The sequence below is a fragment of the Cnephaeus nilssonii genome (genome assembly GCF_951640355.1).
Source record: "Cnephaeus nilssonii genome assembly, chromosome: 2".
Taxonomy (NCBI): Eukaryota; Metazoa; Chordata; class Mammalia; order Chiroptera; family Vespertilionidae; genus Cnephaeus; species Cnephaeus nilssonii.
This window is the reverse complement of record NC_137073.1, coordinates 86174342-86198294: the sequence shown is the minus strand read 5'-3', so window position 1 is coordinate 86198294 and position 23953 is coordinate 86174342. Positions and strand designations below refer to the sequence as shown.

General features: G+C 44.9%; 1 protein-coding gene across 1 annotated transcript; it reads right to left on the bottom strand.

Annotated features, from left to right (window-relative positions):
• Positions 1-1473: 1473 nt before the first annotated feature.
• Positions 1474-22370, bottom strand: CEP72 (centrosomal protein 72). The gene is made up of 12 exons (XM_079794069.1): positions 22254-22370; positions 19684-19811; positions 18242-18434; positions 17425-17533; positions 15194-15372; positions 13450-13662; positions 11667-11977; positions 10691-10826; positions 9444-9640; positions 5845-5971; positions 3113-3224; positions 1474-1917 (listed from the first exon to the last, which is right to left on the bottom strand). The coding sequence occupies exons 1-12, from the start codon at positions 22333-22335 to the stop codon at positions 1758-1760; spliced, it is 1947 nt and encodes a 648-aa protein (XP_079650195.1). The 5' UTR covers positions 22336-22370; the 3' UTR covers positions 1474-1757.
• Between the last annotated feature and the right edge of the window lie 1583 nt (positions 22371-23953).

Sequence of the window (23953 nt, the reverse complement as noted above, 5' to 3'; positions counted from 1 at the left end):
GGGCCAGGCCCCAGAGATAAAAGCTGAGGCAGAGCCCAGGCCACCAGCAGTTGGAGGTCATCTCTTACAGGCATGGCAAGGTCTTACTTGAAGGGACACAACTGCCTCTACATCTCTGCCATGGGGACACAACTTCAAATGCTGAAGCTATTAAAACGATATTAAAAGATTGAGTATTATGCCAAAAATTTTGAAAATTAGGCAATGAAACAAATTCTTAGAGATTCATAATTTACGAAAACTAACTGAAGAAGAAATGGAAAGCCTGCATAGTCCTATGATTTAAGGTAAATAACTACCAACTATAGTGGAAAACCTCCCAAATCTTAGTGACTGGACACAACAAAAGTTATTTCTCACTCACAAGAAGTCCAACTGAGGTCAAGCAGAGGTCTCTTCAGCAGAAGAGAAACAGGCTTCCTGATCTTGTGACATAGCTGGCAAGGTCACGAGGGACAGGAAGTACCAGAGTGGCCCACCACACAAATGATTACATCATGCTTATTATGTGTCAGTACTGTCCTAGAACATTATTTATAATAAGTCATTTAATCTTCACAGCAACCTATAAGGCAGGCACCAGTATTACCCCATTTTACAAATGAGGAAATGGAGGAACAGAGAATTTAAATTACCCAAAGTTAAACATTAAATGGTGTATAAAATCTTAAAGTATTAACAAACTAAATATAACAATGTATCTGTAAAAGAAAACCGATCATTACTAAGTTGTGCTTACTCCAGAAATTTAAGGTGATTTTTACATTAGCAAATTTTGTAATTAACCACATTAACAATAAATAAGTTTAAAAATGATCTGATGACAAGAAATTCCACACCCATACTTTTGGTATAACACATTTCCTGGCTAAGTATAAAAACGGATGCTTCTGGACACAACCGTGACCAGACAGACAGGTGAATGGAAGGACACCTGAAGCCCAGAGACCCCTCTATGGGGGAGACCTGATGCCCCTCTGACTTCCCCAGAGAGTCCTGACCTGCACAGCTACACCAGCATCTTCTCCGAGGCACGTTCTTCTTCCTCAATTAAACATTGTTCTAAAAAATTACTTTGTTTTATCAAAGAAAGCGAATATTACATAAGATATAAAGTTTTCAAACTAAAAAATCTAATTTTATGCCTTGTTATGACCTAATTTTCAGAAATACAATGTAAGCAAAAAGAGAGCCAGAGCTTGGGTAGATATTTTTACTGTAGGATGTTAATATCACAAAACATTTTTATTTTTTATGTTTCCCACACTATAAATATTACTTTTATTAAGTCCCGGAACTTACTTTTTTCTGCTCACCAACCATGGTACATAGCTTGTTTTATAAAAGAATTCAATGATAAAAATCAGTTATAATTTATGAAGAGCCACTTTTTAGAACAATGTATTCATTTATTAAATAAGAACTGCTTATTATACAATAAATTTTTTTCTTTAATCATCATACATAGTTCTCTTTGACATTAGGCAGAAAAACACAAGATTTTCTTTATCTTAAGACATTTGATGAAAAGTTAATAATCTGTTTGTCTTAAAATATGTCAGTGTGTTTTGTCTCAAAACATGTGAAGGGCCTGGATTAATCCTGTCTTTTTAGAATATTTTAGCAAACTGAGCTGTGGGCCCTGAATATATTTCAGAACTCACAAGACAACTGCAAACAGAAGAAACAACTCTCATCAACAAATACACCAGCTAAAGAAAACACACGTGCACGCCACACAACTAGGAAGGTCAGGTTTAGGAGCAGCCACTGAGGCGGGTGCTGCTGACTGGGAACAGGGCCATGGTCTTCTTGAGCTCCTTGTAGCTCCAGTGCAGCTGCTCCACCTCGGACCTGTGCTGAGCCCGCACCTGGCCCAGCTCCTGCAGGAGGTGCTCATTGGTGCTGACCAGGGAACTGGAGAGAACACAGGGCAGCCATGTCCCGGCTCTGCTGCTGTCCTCTCCAGCAGCATCCTCTCTCACCTGGCCAAGCCTGCCTGTTGACCCCACATGCCCCAGCCATGTCCCCTCAAACCTGTCCCCTCCTGATCTCTCCTGGCGACTACCCATTTGCCCCTTGCCTCCAGACCAGGTGGGGCCAGGTCTGACTCAACCCCTCAGCCATCACCTGCCCTGCATGCACTGGCGGCATCCATGGAATGGATCCAACTCAGCATGAATAGATGGATCCCTCAATGCTCTGGCCATGCATGGTTTATTGAAAAGACTTGTCACAGTCTATGGCCGCAAAACAATGTTCTAATTCTAGGAAAGATTCAACACTGACGTATTTCTAATTCCCAGACAAATATAAAGGACCCGTTAAAAAATCCTGACATTGTAACAGTGTAATATACAATTGAAAAGTCCTCATTCTTAAATATTGTTAACCATTTTTAATTATAGAGGGGACTTCAGAAAGAAAGTGGTGTTATATTTTGCCAAAGTTCCCTACTCACCTGGTCAGCAATGACTCAAGCACATTTGTGGCATCACAAGAAATGGGCGAAAGCAGGGCCATTTTCTCCATACAGGTCTCCCCACTGACAACCCCCATGCAGGTGGCAGCCCGGTTTGCTTGGACCACAAAACAGCCACTGACCAGGTGGAGGCTCAGAGTGGACACCTCCTTGTGAACCCCACTCCACTGCACTTATAGGCTCTGCACCCTGCCTTGTCCACATTAATCCCACGGTGCCAATACCTGTGACCTGCCACAGATGGGCCGTAGGGCTCCAGCGAGTGATCTTGCTTTGCCTGCCACTTCCCTGTACCGTGACTGTGTCTCATTTCCTTCCTTCTGCTGCTCCATCTAGTCTCAGTTCAGTCCCACCTCTCAGGGAACACACACCCGCATCATCACTCACCATCACTCACATGCCCCTCACCTCTCAGAATGATGCAGCAAAAGAAAAGCTCATAGAAGTGCCAAGTCAGAACAGCAACACATGCGGGCCCAGAACACTGGCCACCAGCAGCTGCTGCTCCTGCACCCTCCACTGCTCAGCTCCACAGCCCCCCGAAACCTGTGGCTCTCCTGCAGCATCTGTGTGAGCTCCTGGACCCTCCCTTGCCTCGGCTCCACGCCCCACTCCCCTCCGCGCCCGCACCTGTGGCTCTCCTGCAGCATCTGCGTGAGCTCCTGGACCTTGTCGTAATGTTCAAGGTGCTGCTTCAATTCCACAATTTCACCCGAGAGCCTCTTCACATTTGTCTGAAGCCCTGATAAAGAAAATAAGTAGTACTATTTAGTGAAATTCATTTATACATTTGGAACATTAAAACAATTCTAGAGTTTAAACTGGGCCTGGGACACAAGAAAAAGAATATAGCTTAGAAAAGATCAATTTTTGTAAGGAACTCAAAGACAGGGGTGAACACATTCAGCCATGTCTACCCCAAGGACCCAGTTCTGGCTCCCTCCTCGGGGCTGAAGCTGCGGGGATCTGCCCTGCGATATCCCTGAGGAACCCACCCCTGTGTGGAGGGCGAGTGATGACAGAGGTGGGCCTCAGGGCCTCTTTTCCACAGAGCATCAAGCTCTGGCAAGGGGAGGACCTGAGGCTTTCAGGAGAAGCAACTGGCAGCGATTAGAAGCCCACTGTGGCCACAGGTCCCATGTCCAGCAATGACAGAGCATGTGCCTATATTCCATCTATAGGGTGTTGCCTCTCTCTGGGTTTCCTTCTCAAGGCAGGAGGGAGCAGGGGAGAAATTGACTATTTATGGGCTCCTAAATCCAAACGGAGGATAACCAGGATACAAATAACTCCACAAGTAGACATGCCACTGCCAAACCACATGACTGACACTGAGAAAGCCAGCGTGGGAAGGTAATGGGCAAAGGGATGCCAACACTGACAGTGGGTCCTTCTCACAATGATCACCCCAGCAATGGAGGGCATCCTCCTGCACTTGGACAAGAAAACCCTACTCAGAATCTGTGTCCACCCAAACCTCCCTAGAGGGCATGATGAGCCTCTGGGAAGAGGGCAGTGGTGGCATGGGTCAGAGCTCAGAACCCTACACTAGTTGACACTAAGAGTAACTAGATGACAAGACCAGAACCCCACAGACAACATTATAGCACTTGGTGATAAGGTAGCCTCAAGACCCCTAACAAGGCAGCCACGGCCCTGCATGGTATCCATGTCTGTGTGGGTACAGCACTCAGCAGTGGGGAAGCTGACCTGAGGACAGAGCACCTCCAAGTGTCCCGTTTTCCTGGGAAACCCTTGTAGGCTAACTAGGGAACAGGGCTGGCATGAGGGGGTTCAGTCACTTCTAATGAGATGAACCCGTGGTGGAGTGGGAGGTGTCCTGTGTGGTCTGAAGGGGCTGGAGCACCCCATGACCCCTTGGGGTTGACCTGCCTAGTCCCTTCTAGAACAGGGCCATTCTGTAGAGAAACAGATGATGAGGGTCCAGGGCAAAGGAGGCCACCATATTTATCTGAAGTTAGAGAAGCTGTTTGCCCTGCTTCTTCTAGAAATTTAGAACAGACTTCACTTGACAATGAACAATAGAGATGTACTGAGGTCAAACCACACACAAGTTATGGTATGAGCACAACAAAAGCCACACTCAGAACAGATAAAAACCACAACGGTTTCAGAATGAACTAAAGTCAGAATCAGACAATGTTAGAAAGAGGGTAGCTGAGCTCAGGCAAGAAGGCAAAATGAAGGCTGAACTAGAAGGAACCCAAGAGCAGTGAACATGCCAATGACATCTCAAAGAAACAGAAGGTACAAAGGGGGAAGTTTTAAAATAAAAATTCAGCCCTAGTCAGTGTGGCTCAGTTAGTTGGGCATCATCCAGGGCACCAGGAGGCTGCTGGTTAGATTTCTGGTCAAGGGCACATGCCAGGATTATGGGCTCTATCCCTGGTGGGGGGCATGCAAGAAGCAGCTGATCCATATTGCGCTCTTGCATTAATGTTTCTCTCCCTCTCCCTTCCTCTTTCTCTAAAAATCAATAAACTATTCTTTAAAAAGAATTGAAAAAAGAGAAGACTATAAAAAACTCTTACCACTCAATAAATTAGCCCAATAAACACAATGGGCAAGGACAGACCAGGGCAACTCTCTGTGGCTGCATTCATGTGACAAAGGCCACAGTAAGTACTTGGGACAGAGGCCACACGTAAGGCCTTGAAATAGTTACTATCTGGATCTTTAAATAAAAGCTTTTGGATCCCTGAGAGGTGAGAATGGGAAAAGATGCTCAACCTGTCCTTCTTCAGTGAAATTAAAACTTTCAAGAGACCCCATTTCATCCAGAGAAAGTTACCATGGAAAACAGATACCACCAACACCTCTTCATTCTAAAGCCCAGTGTGTGAACCTGAGATACTGAGAGTGGACTTTTGTAAAATGGCAAAACAGAATCAAAGAAGTGAAGAGAGGAAAATGAAATGATCTGGGTCTGGAAGGTACAGTGATCAAGGAGCAAGGCCACTGCGCCTGCTGGGGACAGATAAGGCTGAGCAGAAGGCTAGTGCCCTGCACTTGCCAGGGGCAGACAGGCTGGCACCATGGTCCATGGCGCCACAGCCATGAGATGATCCCTGAGCTCCCAAGTGAGGACCTGTCGGAGCCCACAGGGGCGGCGCCTCTCCCTCAGGCACAGCTCTCTCCATATACACCTGAGCCTGCCATGGCCAAGCATGCGACTCATTCATGAGCCAAAGCAACTCAGACCAACCAAGGGTGTGGGCTCCAATACCCATTTTACATTATTTACTGGTTCTGAATTCTGGTAATAATTTAAAATAAGTTTCATGAGTGTTTGAACATGTACATTTCACCAAGTAGTGGTCCCAAACAGACCATAAACTCACCAGTGATCTGCAAATTTAACGCAGCTGAAGCATCTGCATTTTTTACTTCTCTTTTCATGCTGCACAAGAGAGACTTTAAGCTACTATTCTCCTCCAAAGATCTGTCTAAATGTTGCCTCAAGTCATCCTAAGGTCACAGAACAATACATTTTAAAATGACAAATCAATTTCAACAAGATGCATATAGAAAATTAAATAAAATCCTTTGAAATAACCAGATAGTAGTTTCCTTTTACATATCAGAATTCTGAATCACAATGTGAAAAGCTGTACAGTCATTTGTCACATAACAACAGAGATATGTTCTGAGAAATGCGTTGTTTTGTCATTTTGCATACACAAACCTAGATGATACAGTCCACTGTACACTGGCTACAAGCCTGTACAGCATGTTACTGTACTGGATAATGCAGGCAACTGTAACACACGGTAAGTATTTGTGGGACTAAACATACCTAAACACAAAAAAGGTCCAGTAAAAATACGGTATAAAAGAGAGAACATGGTATGCATGTGTAGGGCACTTACCATGAACTGAGCCTGCAGGACTGGAAGTTGCTGTGGTGAGTCAGTGAGTGAGTGGTTAGTGATGGCCTAAGACATTATTGTACACGACTGTAGACTTTATAAACACAGTACCTTAGGCTACACTAATTTACAAAAAATATTTTTCCTTCAATAGTATGTTAACCTTAACTTACTATAACTTTTTAACTTTATAAACTTTAAATTTTTTAATTCTTTACTCTTATAATAACATGTAGCTTAAAACACATACACACTGTACAGTTGTATAAAAATATTTTTTTCTTTATATCCTTATTCGATAGACCTTTTTGCAAAAAATATGTTTTGTTTTGTTTTACTTTTAAAAACTGCGACACAAACTCACACATTAGGCCCACACAGGGTCAGGATCACCAATATCACTGTCGTCCACCTCCACATCTTGTCCCACAAGGTCTGTAGGGACAATAACAGGCATGGAGCCGTCATATCCTATGATAACAATGCCTTCTTCTGGAACACCTCCTGAAGGACCTGCCTGAGGCTCTACTTGAGGACATCACTCTTTGTAGAAATATGACCAGGGTGGTTTGCTCAGCCTGCTTCCTTTTTTCATCATAATTCGCTTGTAAGCAGACAATGCACCACGAGCACTCTCTCTATTAATGAAGAAGTTTTGGTGTTGAGGCCCATGTTTTCTAACCTTTTAAGGAGCTTGTTGAGGTCTGCAAAAGCTTCTGCTTAACCCTTCACTGTGAATTTTCTTGGGGGTTCTTCTTTATCTTCTGCAGTTTCCTTTTCTCTTGCTTCTTCTTCAGCTATGCATTCCTGTTCCTGTTCCAACAACTCCTCAGCAGTCAGTCCTACAGCACCACCTTTAGGAGCTCCCCTATGTCATCCTCAGGCACACCTTGGTTAAAGCTGTTTCCCATATCACCACAGCGCTGGTGATTTTTACAACCTTTGTGCTACGTCAGGGCAGCTATGACATCACTAGGTGATAGGAACTTTTCAGCTCCATTATAATCTTATGGAACCACTGCCATATGTGCAGTCTGGCATCGACTGAAATGTTGTTGTGTGGCACATGACTGTAAGCATGCATCTTCTCTGTCAGCAGGCTGAGGCCTGTGTCCTTCAGAGAGGACAGGAAAAGGGGTAACCCAGCTTATAAGGGAGCACCCACCTTCCCATGTTCTCCGGTGAGGGGTGGGCTTCCCATGTTCTCCGGTGAGGGGTGTGCTTCAACAGGAGCCACAGCGCTGGTGCTGAGGGGAACAGATGTAGTGGCTGGCTGCTCGAGCCCTACCTCCTCCAGGAAGGCCCTATGGTCGCCACAGCAAGAGTACCGGCAGATCCCAGGCCTTTATGGTCCACCTGGGCAGGTGGCTTCCCTCCAACTTTTTAATATCCCATATGTAAGTGAGATCATGCAGTTTGTTCTGCCTGAGTTACTTCACTTAACCTCAAGGTCCATCCATGTTGTTGCAAATGACAGGATTTCCTTTTTTTTTAAAGGCTGAATAAATGTTGTATATACATATGTTCTTTATCAACCTATTTTGTTGAGAGGTTATTTTTCTTAATCATGAATGAATGTTGAACTTTGTCAAGTGCTTTTTCTACACCTATTGGGATGATTGTGTGGTTTTTTATCCTTAAATCTGTTAATGTGGTATGTTAATTTGCATATGTTGAACCAGCCGTGCATTCCAGGGGAAAATCCCATTTGATCATGGTGAATAATCTTCTTGATGTGATACTGAATTCAGTTCTCCAGTATTTTATTGAGGGTTTTTACACCTGTGTTCATCAAACATACTGGCCTGTAGTTTTCTTTCTTATGGTGTCTGTCTGGCTTTGAAATCAGGTGATGCTGCTTCATAAAATGAGTTTGAGAGTGTTACCTCTACTTCTATTTTTCGGAAGAGTTTAAGAAGGTTCAGTATTAATTCTTCTTTCAATGTTTGGTAGAACTCAGCCGTGAGGCCATCTGGCCCAGGTCTTTTCTTCTTTGGGAGCTTTTTGATTACTGCTCAATCTCCTTATTTGTTATTGGTCTATTCAGGTTTTATTTCTTTTTGATACAATCGTGATATGTTGCATGTTTCTAGGATTTATCAGTTTCTTCTAGATTATCTCATGTGTTTGCATATAATCATTCATAATAGTCCTTTCTGATTTTTACTTATTTCTGAGGCATATATTGTAATGTCTCCTCTTTCATTTCTAATTTTGATTCTTCTCTCTTATTTTTCTTAGTCTAGCTAAGGGTTTGTTGATTTTGTATATATATTTTTTCAAAAACCCAACTGAGTTTTGTTGATTTTTTCTATTGCTTTTCTATTCTCTATTTCTGCTCTGATGTTTATTATTTTCTTCCTTCTGTCAACTTTGGGTTTACTTTGTTGTTTTTTTCTAGTTCTATGAGGTTTAAATTTAGGTTGTAAATTTGAGATCTTTCTTCTTTTTTAATGTAGGCATTTCTGTGTGATGGTCTTATGGTGAGGTTACAAAGGACAAGCGCATCCCTAACAGCCAGGAGTCTTAGGCTCAACTAGTAGACCCAGCTGTGCTGGCACTGGTTGCCCTTTGGTGCCACCTGGTGGTGGAAATTCCCTCAAGTCCAATAGGACACCTGGGGTCCTGTGGCTGTTGCAAGCAGGACAGAAGCAAGAACCCTAGGATCACACAGCTAACTGAAACCTCTCTCATCAGAGGTCTGGGGAACCTGGACCAGGGAACATGGGGCCACAAAAACCCCACTTTAAGCCCAGCTTCATTTTCTCTCTGTCTCTCCCACTAACCCTTTCTCAGAAGAGAAGGCAACCAGTCAAAAGAGGTAGAGCTGGGAGAAGTGGCGATGCCTCCATCTGCAAATAGCTGTTACAAAGTCAGGCCAGAGTCCCCCCAGGTGGGGAAAACCTGTGGGGAGGGTTTGTGATCCTGGAGGGGAAGAGGAGCCCCAGTGCTGTAGCCCAATAGCAGCTAAGGGGAAGTGCAGACTGGAGAATCCCCCCTCATTCTGTGAAGTCAAAACAATGTTTTCACCCCATCTGTGAACAAAAGGAAATGCGAGGGGCGTGGCTCACCAACTCTTTCCGTGTGTTGTTGAGCTCCGACACAACCTCACTCATCTTCTCACTATATTGCTGCTGTTGTTCAACAAGGTGATTTTGCAAAGATTTATTTTCAAGAGTCAGGTAGTTAATTTCTTCACTCGCAGTTGTCGAACTGTCCTGAGTTGATGTAAAATCTTGAACAGATGACAAAATATGTCTTGCCTGAGCTAGAAGTAAAAATCAAGTATTATTATTGCATTTATGACAAAAGAATGTGTAAACAAAATATGTTCAATACATTTTGAATAACACACACTACATGCCTTAAAAACACTTATAGGCATGGAGACTGGCAAAGGGATGAGTGTACCATTGACATTACCTTCACTCAGGCTGTTTTACATCCAGTCAAGGATGAGAGGCAGAAAAGAGCAGAAAAAAGTTTTGTTCTAAAGAAAAGGTGCCCCTCAGGAGAAGGCTACAACTAGGAAGATTGGGCTGAATGTCCTAGCAGCCCACCACACTCTCATCAACAGCCCTATGCTGCTATCCTAACGAGAGGGTGTAGATTTATGGGATCAGCATTCTTGGGGCATCCTGATTCTGAAGTGCTCAGGAGCCTCTGGTGTGGCTAGGATGGAAGCTTCAAGCAGGGCCCAGGGTCTCTCAGGAAGGAGAGGGCCGGCAGGTCCCCACTCCCATTGGGACACTGAACATCGCCCTGCAGACTGAGGAGGAAAGAGGTGTCTCACTGGGGATGCAGTACCCTGTTTCACATTCTGACTCTGGGTGACGGGGTCCCCAATGTGCTCTTGCACCCAGGCACCAGGTGGAAGCAAACCTAAGTCCTCTCAGGTGAGGGGCCATCCTCCTGGACCTCAGAATTTAATTTCCATCAAAATCTCGGCAAATACCAGGTCGAAGAAGAGAGAGCAGCTTTTTAACCTCTCCAAATCCCCATGTGAAAACAAAGCCACGAGAACCAAATACCTGAGAATGGCACTTCCAACAAAACCAGGCAACGAGGCATCTCCTCAAACACCAAAGCCAGTGGCTGGGAAAACCAAAAGCTATACCTCAGGGGAGCCCCCAGTTACTGAAAGGACACTGTCAGGGTACTCACTGCAGCGCAGCAGCCACAGTGACAGCTGAGGATGCAGCATGTGAGGAACCCAGAACCCCATGGGAGAGCAAGTACCCACTAACACAATGCTACCCAAAGGGTGGGCCTGCACGTGGCTCTGAACTGATGAGCTGACTGTCCCTTCCCAACTCACCCAGGAACACCTCGTTGCTATGCAGGGACTTGCAGCCACTCCAGTACCTGTCCACCAGGTCGAGGAGTGTTTCTAGGAGTGCCACCTCCAGGGTGGCCTTCCCAGGTGGCACAGCTGAGAGCAGTTTGGGAGACACCTGCAATAGAAACAAAACCATGACATAGGTTTTCAGTTCCTGAAACACAAGGCTTCTAACACCACATGCCAAGGGAGCACTGCTCGGCCCAAGTTCACAGCAGGGGCAGGACAGCCCATATCCTATAACTGGTCAGCATGGTAGCACTAAGGCCTGGCTCCTTGCTGCCTAGAACTGAGGCTGAGACCAGCCCAGTGAGTGTTCGGCACAAACACCTGCATCAGAAGCTGAATCCAGACACTGGGCCAGGGTGACAGGCATGAGTACAGAGCCAAAGTCTTCAGGGTGGACACAGTGCAGTCACACAGATTTCTGTCTTCCATCTGCGGAACACGGGTTGTGCCCTTTCCATAAGGACGACCACCATGAGGTCATAGCTCTGAGCCGAGAGGAGAGGGAGCCCTGGGCAGCACCCCCTCCTTTAAGTCCCAACCCCACAGCGAGTATGCACATCTGCGACAGAGCTCTGCCCCTGGTGCTATCCCTTGGCAGACAGGAAAGGCCTGCGCACATCCCATTTTCCTTCCTTCCCTCAATCCAGACAGTGAGACAGTGAGAGACTGCATGTAAGAACAGCTGACAGCCAGGCCCTCTGTGAAAGCAGACTCTGACCCACAGCCTGCAGTGACCAGCCGGGAAGCCAGCCTGCCATATCCGGGTCCCAATGCATGGAAGCACATTTCTAGCAAAATAGAGAGGTGACAAACACCAATGAAACATGCATTTAAGAGCTGTGTTTATCTTGGGATCACAGTTAATGTTGAAAATAGAAGACACGGTGTTACCAAAGACAGCAGCCCCTCAACTAGAACATCCAGGCACCTTCAGCTCTCTGCTCACCTCCCTGGCGCCACTCGTGCTGTGGGGCCTCTGCTCTTCAGACTCAGACGACTCCAGGTGAGAACAGGTCCTCTCACTCCTGCTCTCCAGGTGAGAACAGGTCCTCTCGCTCCTGTTCTCGGAGCCATTCTGCCTGCTCAGACCCTCCTCCAGGCAGCTGAGACACTCCTGGTCTGCAGGGGCCTGGAATCTCCCTCCAGGCATTCTTCGCTTCCTGTACTTTTCAAGACCAGGCAAAGGATTTAACACCTTTTGTGTTGACAAACTTGACGTCTGAGAAGAGGAGGTTGAGTTCTCCATGTCTATGCAGTCTATAACAGAGGGGAGAACACAACCCTCATCAGACCAAGATCTCTGGGCACAGGTGTACCTGTGCATGCACTGTGTGTGTATGCATGTGTGCACATATGGGAAATCCATCAGAGTAACAAGACTGAAGTAATAACTTTAACAAATTAATCGACCGATGATTATGTTTTCTTGCCAAAATTATGTATAACAAAGATGAGTAAAAACCTAAAATTTTGGAAATTAGAGAGGATTCAACAATTTGTTCCTTTAGGAGATTCTGTTAACTTTAGTACCTGGGACCCTCCCAACCTCAGGGGACACGGCCCCACATCTGCTGACAAAGAGAGTGTGTGCATACATACATATGGACACACATACACCTATACATGCACACATGTACATGCACACATAGAAACATGCACACACACAGGGCGGGGACAAGGATACAACAGAGCAAATGTGGCCAGTGCTGACTTTGGGGGTCTGGATGATGTAGATATGAAACTTCCTTATTCTGCTGTGGCAGCCTTTCTGTGTTCGCTCTGGGAATTCACAAGGACTACAGGTCAATAAAGAGGTCTAAAGGTCAAGCACATGCACCTTGTGAACAGGTGAAATGATGAATTCTGACAATCAACAGAAATGGAGGTCCTGTGCACCCATACATTATGAAGTCTCAGGATATAGGGCGAAAGCAACCAGGACAACGAAAGTAGAGAATATAATAGGGGTGTGTGTTACCTGGACTCAACACCATACCCTGCTCTGCAGTGGCCACAGGCAACTTGGGCAGGTCATCACCACAACCCACCCCAACGCCGAAGAACCGTGAACTCACCTGAACAAGCCTCAGGAAGGTGCTAGGTTCACTCATATTGGGAAGTTTTCTGACATTTTTGTCACATGTGTGCACACAACACTCTCAATTAACTTACTCATTTTCTTCATCTTTAATTTTTAAAATACAGCTATTGTCATAACCTGGGCCCATGCAGTTATAAGAAATTGTACGTGTGTGAGTGAGAGAGAGGGAGAGGGAGAAAAAGTATGCGTGTATGGTGTGTGTATGGTGTGTGTGTGTGTGTGTGTGTGTGTGTGTGTACAGAAAAGCAACAAAGTACTCACAGACTAGGAATCTGAAATATGAATATTCTAAATTTTTTATCCATGGATATTTAGAGAAGGAAGAGAGAGAGGAAGAGAGAGAAGGGGTGGGGGTGGGGAGGAGAGAGAGAGAAATATTGATGCAAGAAACATCGATCAGTTGTCTCTCGCATGCACTCCGATGGGGAATCGTACCCGCAACCTTTTGGTGTAGGAGGTGACGCTCCAACCAACTGAACCATCCGGTCAGGGTGGTTGTATTCTAAATTTCAATGTATAAGGTTCTTTCCTAAGACTTTTTGAGAGTTCCACAAACAAAGAAAGAAAGAGAATAGGAGAAATAGACATGATTAAGAAGGAGTCAACGGTGGTTGTTGCGTGAGATTACCTGGGTGTGGGAGAAAGTGCACATGATGTCCAAAGGAGCAGCAGGTCTCGGGCTGGTCTCCCTGCTGGGGCGGGAGCTCTCCACAGTACTGGTTCTGAAGCCTCTTTTCTGGACAACATCCTCTGGAGCTGCTTTTTCTCTTCTCATGGCCCTTCTTTATGGAGTCCCCACACTGGTGCTGGACTAAGTGAGGACTCAACAGATGTCTGGATTCTATTTTATTAAAGAACATTTAAAAAGTTTTAGTTCATTAAAAATTACATTTTAAGCTTCTGACAGTGTATTATATCTATTAATTGTACCAATTAAATAAAGATGACTGAGTGAGTTAATAATGCAACCGCTGCCCTAGCCAGTTTGGCTCAGTGGATAGAGCATCAGCCCACGGACTGAAAGGTCCCAGGTTCGATTCTGGTCAAGGGCATGTATGTTGGTTGTGGGCACATCCTCAGTAGGGGGTGTGCAGGAGGCAGCTGATAGATGTTTCTCTCTTTCTCTCTCATCAATGTTTCTAACTCTCTATCACTCTCCCTTCCTCTCTGTAAAAAAATCAAGAAAATATTTTTAAAAAATAATAATGCAACCGCTAAACCTGTAGTGAGTCTAGCAGTCACTGCAAACAGTGCTAACAGGTGCAAGACTGACACTGACCAACCACCACTCGCTATACAGCTGAGGAGTCAAGACAGTGTGGCATCGACACAAAGTCAGACATGATGACAGATAAAACAGAACCCAGAACCCAGAGAGAGACTCAGGTTAACTGAATTAACAAATGTGCTAGGGTTAATTAAATGAGACAAAAGACAGTATTTTCAACAAATAGCATTAGCACAACTGGATATATGGGGTGGGAGTGAGGGGGAGACAACCTGACCCATCGCTCACTACGGCCACAAATCCACTCTAAGCGTGGAGGAGCACAGACCTGAACACTGGAACCATAGGACATCTGCACGTCCACAGGAGAAAATCGTCATGAGCATGGGACAAAGATTTCTTTTTTTCAGGGCACAAAAAAAGCACAAACCATATAAAGAAAAAACTGATAAACTGGACTTTATTGAAATACAAATTAAAAGCATAATTAAATATTAATATTTACTCAGAAGAACAGCCAGAATAAAAAAGACTGAAAATATAAGTGCTGGCAAGGATACCCAAAGAGCAGATGTTTTTGTGCCAGCAGTGAATCCTGGGATTTCAGCCCAAACTTACACCTCAGCCTGTTGTCGTCTTCATGAAAAGCTCTCAGAAACTCATAATGGAAGAGGAAATGGTGCTAAAGCTTATACAAAAGTCCTAGTGGGAAAGAGTCCCTGGCAAAGTAATGACGTTCATGCATGCACTAGAAGCCTTCACAATGAGCTTGCCAGGTTTAAAGTTCTAACGCGTCAGCCTGAGCTCTAAGTGCTCCCTAACTCTAAGTGAACACCCCCTTGTGGCTGACACAGATGTCAGTTCCACTAGCCACAGGACATGTTACCTTCTTGCCCACTTGGACATTTTACCTCCTCGCTACAATTGTAATTGATCTGAGGAAGAATTTAAACCACCATGTAGTATACAACTATATTCAACTTAAATACATGACTTTTTCTTTTATAACTCTGTAATCCAAATTACTGATATTTATAAGTATGCAGGACTTCATGAAACTTACATTTAAAAGTAAGCTTCCTAAAAAGTACAACTGTGCCCAGAGCAAGCTGGACCCGCTGGGCCTTCGGGTGGAGCAGTGTACCTTGGGAACTATGGAAGTCATCCTCTTGCTCCTTCTGGCTGGAACTTGTACTCCTAGGAGGGTTGCTCAAGTCCCACTCACACTCGGCAATGAGGTTCAGGACTGCCTCGTCATCCGCATCCATGACTAAGCACTTCTTGGCTGAGGGGTCAGTGCACTTAACTCTGGAGTGGTGCAGTCTGCAAAGAAAAGCCAACTCAGTGCTGTCGCTCCAACCTGAGCAGACCCTGTGTGGGGACGCGAGTGCGCTGCCAGCACAGCCACAGGGCTCTTGGGAAGAGCAGTTGATGTAACTTCAGGAAATGGCTCTTGTGCCTCTACTAAAGTGAGGTCTAGGAGGGACCCAGCAGGACAACTGGTGATGGCAAGCAAGGGTGTGTGATGTCATCACACCATCCAGTATGTGCAGAGTCCCACTAGGGTTTGTTCAAGAACAAAAGTTCAGAAAGCTCCTCTTTTCCTAGCATATCATATGATCGAGAAAGTTAAAAGATATGGTGTTCCAAATTTCTATTTTTACATGAAGTGACTAAAATGTGAGGTGTTTTAGAAGATGATTTCCCTCTCCTACAAGGGAGCTCCCATAAGACTGTGAGCTGATTTCTCAAAAGAAACTGTGTAGGCCAAAAGACATTGGCAAGAAATATTCAGTGATGAAAAGCAAAAACCTACAACCAAGATTACTCTACCCTGCAAAGCTATCATTTAGAATCAAAGGACAAATAAAGAGCTTCCCAGACAAGAAAAAGCTAAAGAAGTTCATCATCACCAAACCATTATTATATGAAATGTTAAAGGGTTTTCTTTAAAAAGATAAAAAATATGAACAATAAAATGGCAATAAATACATATCTATCAACAATTGAATCTAAAAACAAAATAAACAAACAAGCAGAAAAGAAACAGACTCATAGATACAGAGAATATTTTGACACTTGCCAGATGGGAGGGGGGTTGGAGGGGAAGGGAAGAAAAGGTGAAGGGATTAAGAAGTACAAATTGGTTGTTATAGAATAGTCATGGGGATATAAAGTACAGCATAGGAAATACAGTCAATAATATTCAAATAACTATGTATGGTGTCAGATGGGTGTGAGATTTATTGGGATGATCACTTAGTAAGTTATGTAATGTCTAATCACTGGGATGTATACCTGAAACTAAAATAATATAATGTATATAAACAGTAATAAAAAATGATAAAGTGTTAAAAAAAAAAAGGAAATAAATAAACAAGAATTCTTTTTGTCAGGGTGGAGAGATCATTTGATTCTTCCCCTAAAAGTGGCAAATGGAAACAAAATTTTATAAATTACTTTCAAATAAATAAATTAAATTAAAATATTCACTCTCCAGCTCTTTACAAAAGAAGTTGGCTGATCTCTACATTTAAGGAATTGATAAATAAGCTAAGGCATATAATGCTAGATGAAAAAAACTATTAAATACTTCAGACAAAACAAAATAGTGTACAAGGAGTGAATAATCCTAGCACATTATAAGAAACGTAAACAGTTTATTGACTTTTGCCTTTAGAATCAACCCATACACAAAGCATGAAGACTCTTATGGCTTTAGAACATTTAAATACTATCGACCCTGACAATCTAAAATTAAACATAAAGATGAAGATGGCAGGAGGGGGGAGGGCAAGTGCTCTCACAGCCCCACCAGAGCAGAGCCTTGAGCACTGGCCACGGCATTGAGCAGAGAATACAGGAGGGCATAGTCCACAAACTGTCTCCATGGGGTGGGGAAGGGGCTATGGCAGCTGTCAGGTCCTGCTTCAGGTGTGCACACCCAGAAATGGCAATTAATTTGTATTGTCCGGGGATGAGGAAGGAAGCAGAGACAATCACAGAAGTGAATGAAAGTGGCTGCTCTGAGGAGTGGGCCGGGCAGTGGGGAAAGGGGACTGTTGTTTCTCATCACAAGTCTTCTGTGCTATTTATTTACATGTATTAGTTTAACAAACATTTTAATATTAAAAATAATTTATAGAAAATGTGGACAACAGAGAGAGACTCCGTCCCACTGTCTCCTTGAGTCCCAGCTGGTATCCGGGCATTTTTGCTTCCTTTTTCCTGCTTGTCTGCCCTTTAAGTGGCGTTCAGAGCACAAAAACATTTACATGTGTTAGTTAATACAGAGCTTTATATCTTCTAGTCATTCTATGAATAGATAAGCCTGAGCACCTTCTTTCCACATCTGAACACCACTCATGTTCATACCTTCCAACTCTGCAAACAGCTGGGAAGCTTTGTGTGGAGTCGAGTGATTCCTCTGAAGCAAAATGCAACTGGGATGCTTTCCGCTCGCTCTCTCTCACGGGACGGTCATCTAGGGAGAGAAGCCAGAGAAACTAGCAAACACCACCATGAAGCAGGTGCACCTTCCGGCACCCCATCACCGCCCTGCAGCACACCACACATGACCAGGCTGCCACCACTTGTTCCGGACCTTCTGTCCCCTCGGGGCTGACCCTGTCACAGCGTCCCCCATAAGCACTGAGTACACCCAGTAAAGGGGTGCTGGGCTCTGGTGGCTACACGTGGTTTCTCAGGGATGCTGAGTGCTGATTCCAAGAAAACTGTCCTGCTCCCACAAAGCTCACTCTTCAAACACTGCTTTGGAGGCAGGCTACTGCCACAGGCAAAGAAATACACAGACAAGTTCACACACAGGCACCTCCTTCTAGGTTCCCTCCCATCAATGAACATTTTGGGTGCTGCACGAGGTTCTCGAACCACACTGAGCACACTGAGAATCTCTGGTGTGAGATTTCTGAACACACTAAAGAGAGGAGACATCTTAGCTGTGTGTTTGGATCCTCAGATCCTCAGGATTGGGAAACAGAGAGATAAACTGTCCCCACATGTGTGCTCTGGGCCTGAGGCCTCTACTCAGCAACTCCCAGTCCTGCAATACAGGGACTCATGCCATTAGAGTAGAAAGTAACTTCCCTTTTCAGGAAGATCAACAGGATCTGACAGTACCAAACACCAGTCAGGGCTCTACTGAACAAGGGTGTGAGCACACCACACCTACCCAGCTGCCTGAGCTTCGGGAGCATGTGCACAACAAAGAGGCGGTAATCAGACTCATTCTTCACCACAGGGTTCAGTCGGAAGTCCACGTCCGTGAGCTCAGTCAAGCAGTGGAGCCGGAATACTTCTGCTAGCGAGGAAATGCAGTTGTAGTAGAGATTGAGGCTTTCCAATGCAACCAGGTACTGAATGCCCTGTTAACAGGACACATGCTGAATGAGTTTATGTTTTTTTTAAAAAAAAAACACACATAGAAAAATGGGCCACCAGTAGGAAGTGATCAACCAACTTAACAAATGAACTTATAATGTTATAGGAAGAACATAAAGATGAAATGTGTTCTTGTCTATCAATTTCTGTCCTGCACAGTGATATGACCGTTCAGGGAAGTTCGCAACAGTTGTGACCACTAAGGACAGTTGGCAGGTACCACGCTAAGTGATTTACACAAATAACTTCATCCCATTGTACAACCCTACAGGGTAAGCCCTACTACTGCTCCCATTTCACAGATTAGAAAACTGAGGATTGGAGGCTGAGATGAGCCAGCACTGGGTGCAACCTGGATTGTAACTCGCCTCTGACTCTGAGCAGACTCCTGACCCCCATGTCAGGGGCGATGAGAGTATCATGATCCAGGGCAGTGATGCCCTGCCTTTCTTTCAGGCAAGAACCCCTCTCTATATACACCATTTGCCATCACCTGGGTAACTTCTCACTCACTTATCAGGAATGAGCCCCTGCTAGGTCAGACCCCCTGCAGCAAGACTGCACTAGTGGCCCTGCCATTCAAAGGCCTGCAGCCACCAAGAGGCAGACTAAAAACAGAGGTGCAGTGCAGAAAGTGGATGAAGAAAAACACAGCTGATAGAGGGATGGAAAAGTGATGGGCACACACACATAAGTCTTTTGGACTTTACTTTATTCCTTTAAAGATACAACTGTCTTCATTAGAGAGTTACAACTTTTGGCTGGCAAAGTAGCAAAGATGTAATGTGCTGCATAAGAAATCTAGTTCATAATAAACACAAAAAAAACAACAGCATGCTTAAATCATGGTTAAGTATACAGTTTACAAGTATGATAGACTTATTTATAAAACATTGCATTTTTAATTATAAATATAGTTTCCACTGCTACTAATAGTAATAAATTTTCCTTCAAAAAACATGGGTTTAACATTGTCCCATGCACCGAAAGGTTGTGGGTTCGATTCCCGGTCAAAGCATACCTGGATTACAGGTTTGATCCCCAGTCGTGGAGCATTCGGAAGGCAACTGACCAATGTTTCTCTCTCACATCGATGTTTCTTTCTCTCTCCCTCTCCTCCCCTCTCTCTAAGCATATCCTCCACTGGGGATTAAAAAATAATAATAATAAAACAACCTCTCCCAACTTCCTCCTTAAAAAAAAAAAAAAAGACGACACAAACCTAAAACTTACCTCCAGACTAACCAAGGAGTTGCGTGAGAGATCTAAAGATTTTAGACCTGTTAAACTCATCAAAGAATTTCCTAGGTGAGTAATCTTTTCTTGATAAGTTCCAGGAATAGATAATGACTGAAGTTCAGCTAAGAAAAGAAAATTGTGAGATTTTAACATTATTTTTTAATTGAAAATAAATCATAAAAGCAAGATATCTAGAAAAATTAATTGTACTGGACAAAAAGCAGTTCCTAAAGTGTTAACTAAAATTTTTATTGGTAGTTCATCTCATGATAAAATTGCATAACATGTAATGAACCTAAAGCAGTCATATTATACTACAAAAAATTAAAATTTAAAAGCCATCAAGACTACATTATAAAGTTTTCAAAAGCCTCCTAATATTTAAATCAAAAAGGGGGGGGGGTAGTAGAAGAATATCATGTAAGGAAAAATATCCTGTAAGTAAATTACATCTAGAAAATTTGTACTTTAGGAAATTAATTGTAATGCTAACAGCAAGACACCCATGAAAAACACATATGGTGTCAAAACAAGCCAGAGGAAAATCATTTGGGCAAAAAATGAAAAAGGATCCCAAGTCAAATTTATAAAAAATATTCCTTTATTAACTTTTGGTCGAGAATATGTTTGTATATTTTCAGGAAACAACTCCGAGACCATGTGGATTCTGGCAACAGAGAGGAATTGACAGGACTACTCCAGCCATGAAGACAGAAGAGAAGCAGTCCAGAGATGGAAGACACTCACGTTGCCTTGCCATACTAGCAGTCAGCAGCTGTGAGTCACTGCAGGTTGCCCAGGACCAAACCAGAGAGGGTCGGACCTGCATTACCACCATTTGTCCACCATCCAGAACTGAAATATCATTGCTGACATGTACACATAAGGAACTGTTTGACATTGAAATTGGGTCTCAAAAGAACTGTTGGACCAGAAAGAAACTCACTACAGACTGATTCATTTGCCTCTCAGCATAACCATTATTGCTTGTGTCATTTTCGGTTCTTATAAGTGTATTTCTAGTAGGACATGATCTCGCTCATCTAGGGGAAATGATGAACAACATAGACTGATGAACAAGAACAGACCCAGAAACAAGGAGGCATGGATCAGACTGTCGGGCCTCAGAGGGTGGGTAGGGGAGGGAGGGGGTAAAGGGGAGAGATCAACCAAAGGACTTGTGTGCATACAAATGAGCCTAACCAGTGGTCAAGGACAACAAGGGGGTGGGGGCATGCGTGGGGAGGGGTGTGGGATGGGAATGGGGGGATGAGGACAAATATGTGATAACTTAATCAATAAAGAAATTTTTAAAAAAGAAAGAGATTATTCATCTTCAGTTATAATATTATTAAAAGAATTGGGCTTATTTAATATATACAAGGTGACTGTAATACTTGTTCAATAAATTGAAGTTATAATAAAAAAAAAAGCAAGATATCATAATCTCAAAAACAAGAATTGCATATAAAGTTTCAGCTTATGTTCACCACTAAAAACACTACACAAAAAGATATGCCCAGCCCGGGTGGCATAGCTCAGTGGGTGAGCATCACCCTATGGACCAGGAACCAGGAGGTCACAGTTCGATTCCCATCAGGGCACTTACCCTGGTTTTGGGCTGGATCCCCAGTGTGAGGCGAGCAGGAGACAGCTGATCAATGGTTCTCTCTCACCAATGATTCTCTCTCTCTCACCAGAGATGTTTCTATCTCTCCCTCCGTCTCCCTTCCTCTCTGAAGTCAATAAAAATATATTTTTAAAAAAAGATATGCTCAGAAATATAAAAGACAAATCAAAATAGAAAACTAAAAATATGCAAGTAAACCACAGGGGAAGCAGGAAAAGGGGAACAATGCAAGGAAAACAGAACAAACAGAAAAAAGTAATAAAATGGCATACGTAAGCCTTACTCTATTGATAATTACATTAAGTGTAAATGGTCTAAACACACAATAAAAGACAGAGATTGTGAGAGTGCATTAAAATGAATGAACTATTCACTATCTACAAGAAACTAATTTCAAATAAAATGATATAGGTAGGTTAAAAGATAAAATAGTAAATAGATGGGGAAAGATATGCCCTGCAAACACCAAAGTACAGCAGGAGTGGCTACACTAATAACAGATAATGTGGATGTCTCAACAAAGAAAATTATCGGGGCAAGATGTCTCCACAAAGTATTATGCTCAACAAGAGTCACTCCAACAAGAAGACATAAAAATCCTAAATAGTTTGCAACAAATAGCACACCTTCAAAACACATGAAGTGAAAGGAGAAATAGACAAATCTACAATTACAGTTAGCCCCCCCCTCACCCCCCAACCACCTACCCCCACATCCCACCTCTTCCCCGCACAGGCCCCCAGTCCCAGCCCTCCACCCCTCGCCCCCTCCTTTGCACACGTGCCCCTGGGGACCCCCACCCGTCACGGCCCTGGCCTGTGACCGTTCGGTCCTAGTGCCGCCCTCTCTGGCCTGATCCGGACCGTCTGGTGGGAAGCTTGCGCCCTCAGCCAGCGCCCCCCGCCCGCCAGCCGGCCGGCCCGCTGCCACGCACCCAGGTCGTGGTGAGGCGACAGGCCGCTCTTCTCCCAGATCTTCTCCTCACTCAGCACCAACCGCGGGCCCGCCGGCGCCATGCTTTCAAACGGACCCGAGCCTGCGCCTGCGCAGTTTGGCCGCTGAGGGCCCCTGGGGGTGACATGGGGGCGTGGTCAAGACGGGATGGGGCGGGGCCTCCTGGTGGGCGTGGCCGGGAGCTGGAACCCGGCGGAAAGGGGTGGCCATGGACCAAAGCGGGTGGAGAGATTGGCTGGGCCTCTGGGAGGAGGGGTGCGGGGTGGGTCGGGCCACCAGCCACAGGGGTGGGTTGAGTTGGAGCCCCTCTTAGGGCGCGGGGCGGCGACCCCGGCCAGCTCTGCCCACGGTGCCCCAGGAATGCTGCCGCTTGCTGGGCGCCGTGCCCTCCCTTGGCAAGACCGCTTGCCCGTAGGGGACCCGCTCTACCTGGAGACTCCGCCCCACCTCAGGACTCTGCGGGTTCCCAGCCGTGCCCCCGCGTCCTGGGCGGAACCCCCGCACGTGGAGTCGTAGGTCTCTCCCTCCGTAACCACTCGGTGGCGGCCAGTCATCCTCCGTCTCTGTCCTCAACTTCCCGGCGATTTCTGGGGTCGCATCTAGCCAGGCACCCGCTGCCCGGAAAGCTCATTGCGTGTCTGTCCCTCTGGGTCTTTATGGGGTGTCATGAGGAACTTTTGAGATCTGCAGGATTTAGGGAAGACCCCATTCTGGGTCTGAATCTGCCCCACCCAGCCTGCGCCCTGAGTGCCCCTCCCTACCCCCGTCTTGGTATACGGGGGCGCCCCTGCTACCCCTCACCCCAGATTTAAACAGCTTGTTGGTAACATCCCCTGGCATGTCACAGCCCAGGAGGTGGGGTGCAGGGTGGGTTATGCAGGGTGCCCCGTCCTAAGCAGAGCAGAACTTCAAACCTGGCACACAGGCCTCCTTGGGCAGCTGTGCAGAGTGATTAATTCGACTGGAGAGCACTCAGTAACACTGGGTCAAGATTGTCCTGGAACACAGTATGTCCCGATACTGCTCCGCAGTCCCCTTCCTACAAGACTGGAGGGATTCCAGCACATCCCAGGCCAGCTGTGGTCACCACACCAGGTTTCCGCTGAGTGGAACTTGGTGCAGCCAGGAAAGTGAACAAATCTCTTTGCTTTTCAGAAGCAAACAAAGGCAGACAAAAGGCTTCTGTCGGCCCCAACCGAAGACAAGTAGCTTGTCAGGCACGGCCCACACTCCAAACACCGGCGTCTTCCTCCTGCCCGCGGTCACTTCAGGTCAGGTGGCCCAGTCTTTGGGGCTGAGTTGTGGAGAACAGACCTCTGCACGTGTCCTGTGGGACAGCACCACACAGCGTGTCTCCTGTATTGGAAGTGCCAATAAAAACTTTGGAAAGCATGTTTTCTGTTACTGAAGTGTTGCATATTCGTGGTGGAAAAGACAAAAAATTTCAGAAGAAAACAAAGATTAAACCACACAGAGAGAACCAGTGTTAACACTTCCACGTGTATCCTCAGGGATGTCTTCCGAGCCTGTGTGTATTTAACAGTGGTGAGATTATGCTGAGCATTCTCAAAGATGCTTTTTTTTTTTTTTTGCTTTTTATAAACAGTTACTAAATATTCTTCAACATCACTTACTAAACATCATTTTTAATGGTCACATTAGATCATGAACTAAACCCAC

Excerpts from the sequence above, each read along its gene's own strand:
- CEP72 (XM_079794069.1), bottom strand. The coding sequence starts at position 22,335 with ATGGCGCCGGCGGGCCCGCGGTTGGTGCTGAGTGAGGAGAAGATCTGG. Across the intron at positions 17,534-18,241 it reads CCCGAAGCTCAGGCAGCTGG|ATGACCGTCCCGTGAGAGAG; the intron begins GTAGGTGTGGTG and ends TTCTCTCCCTAG. Across the intron at positions 13,663-15,193 it reads TGACTTCCATAGTTCCCAAG|AATCCAGACATCTGTTGAGT; the intron begins GTACACTGCTCC and ends TTAATAAAATAG.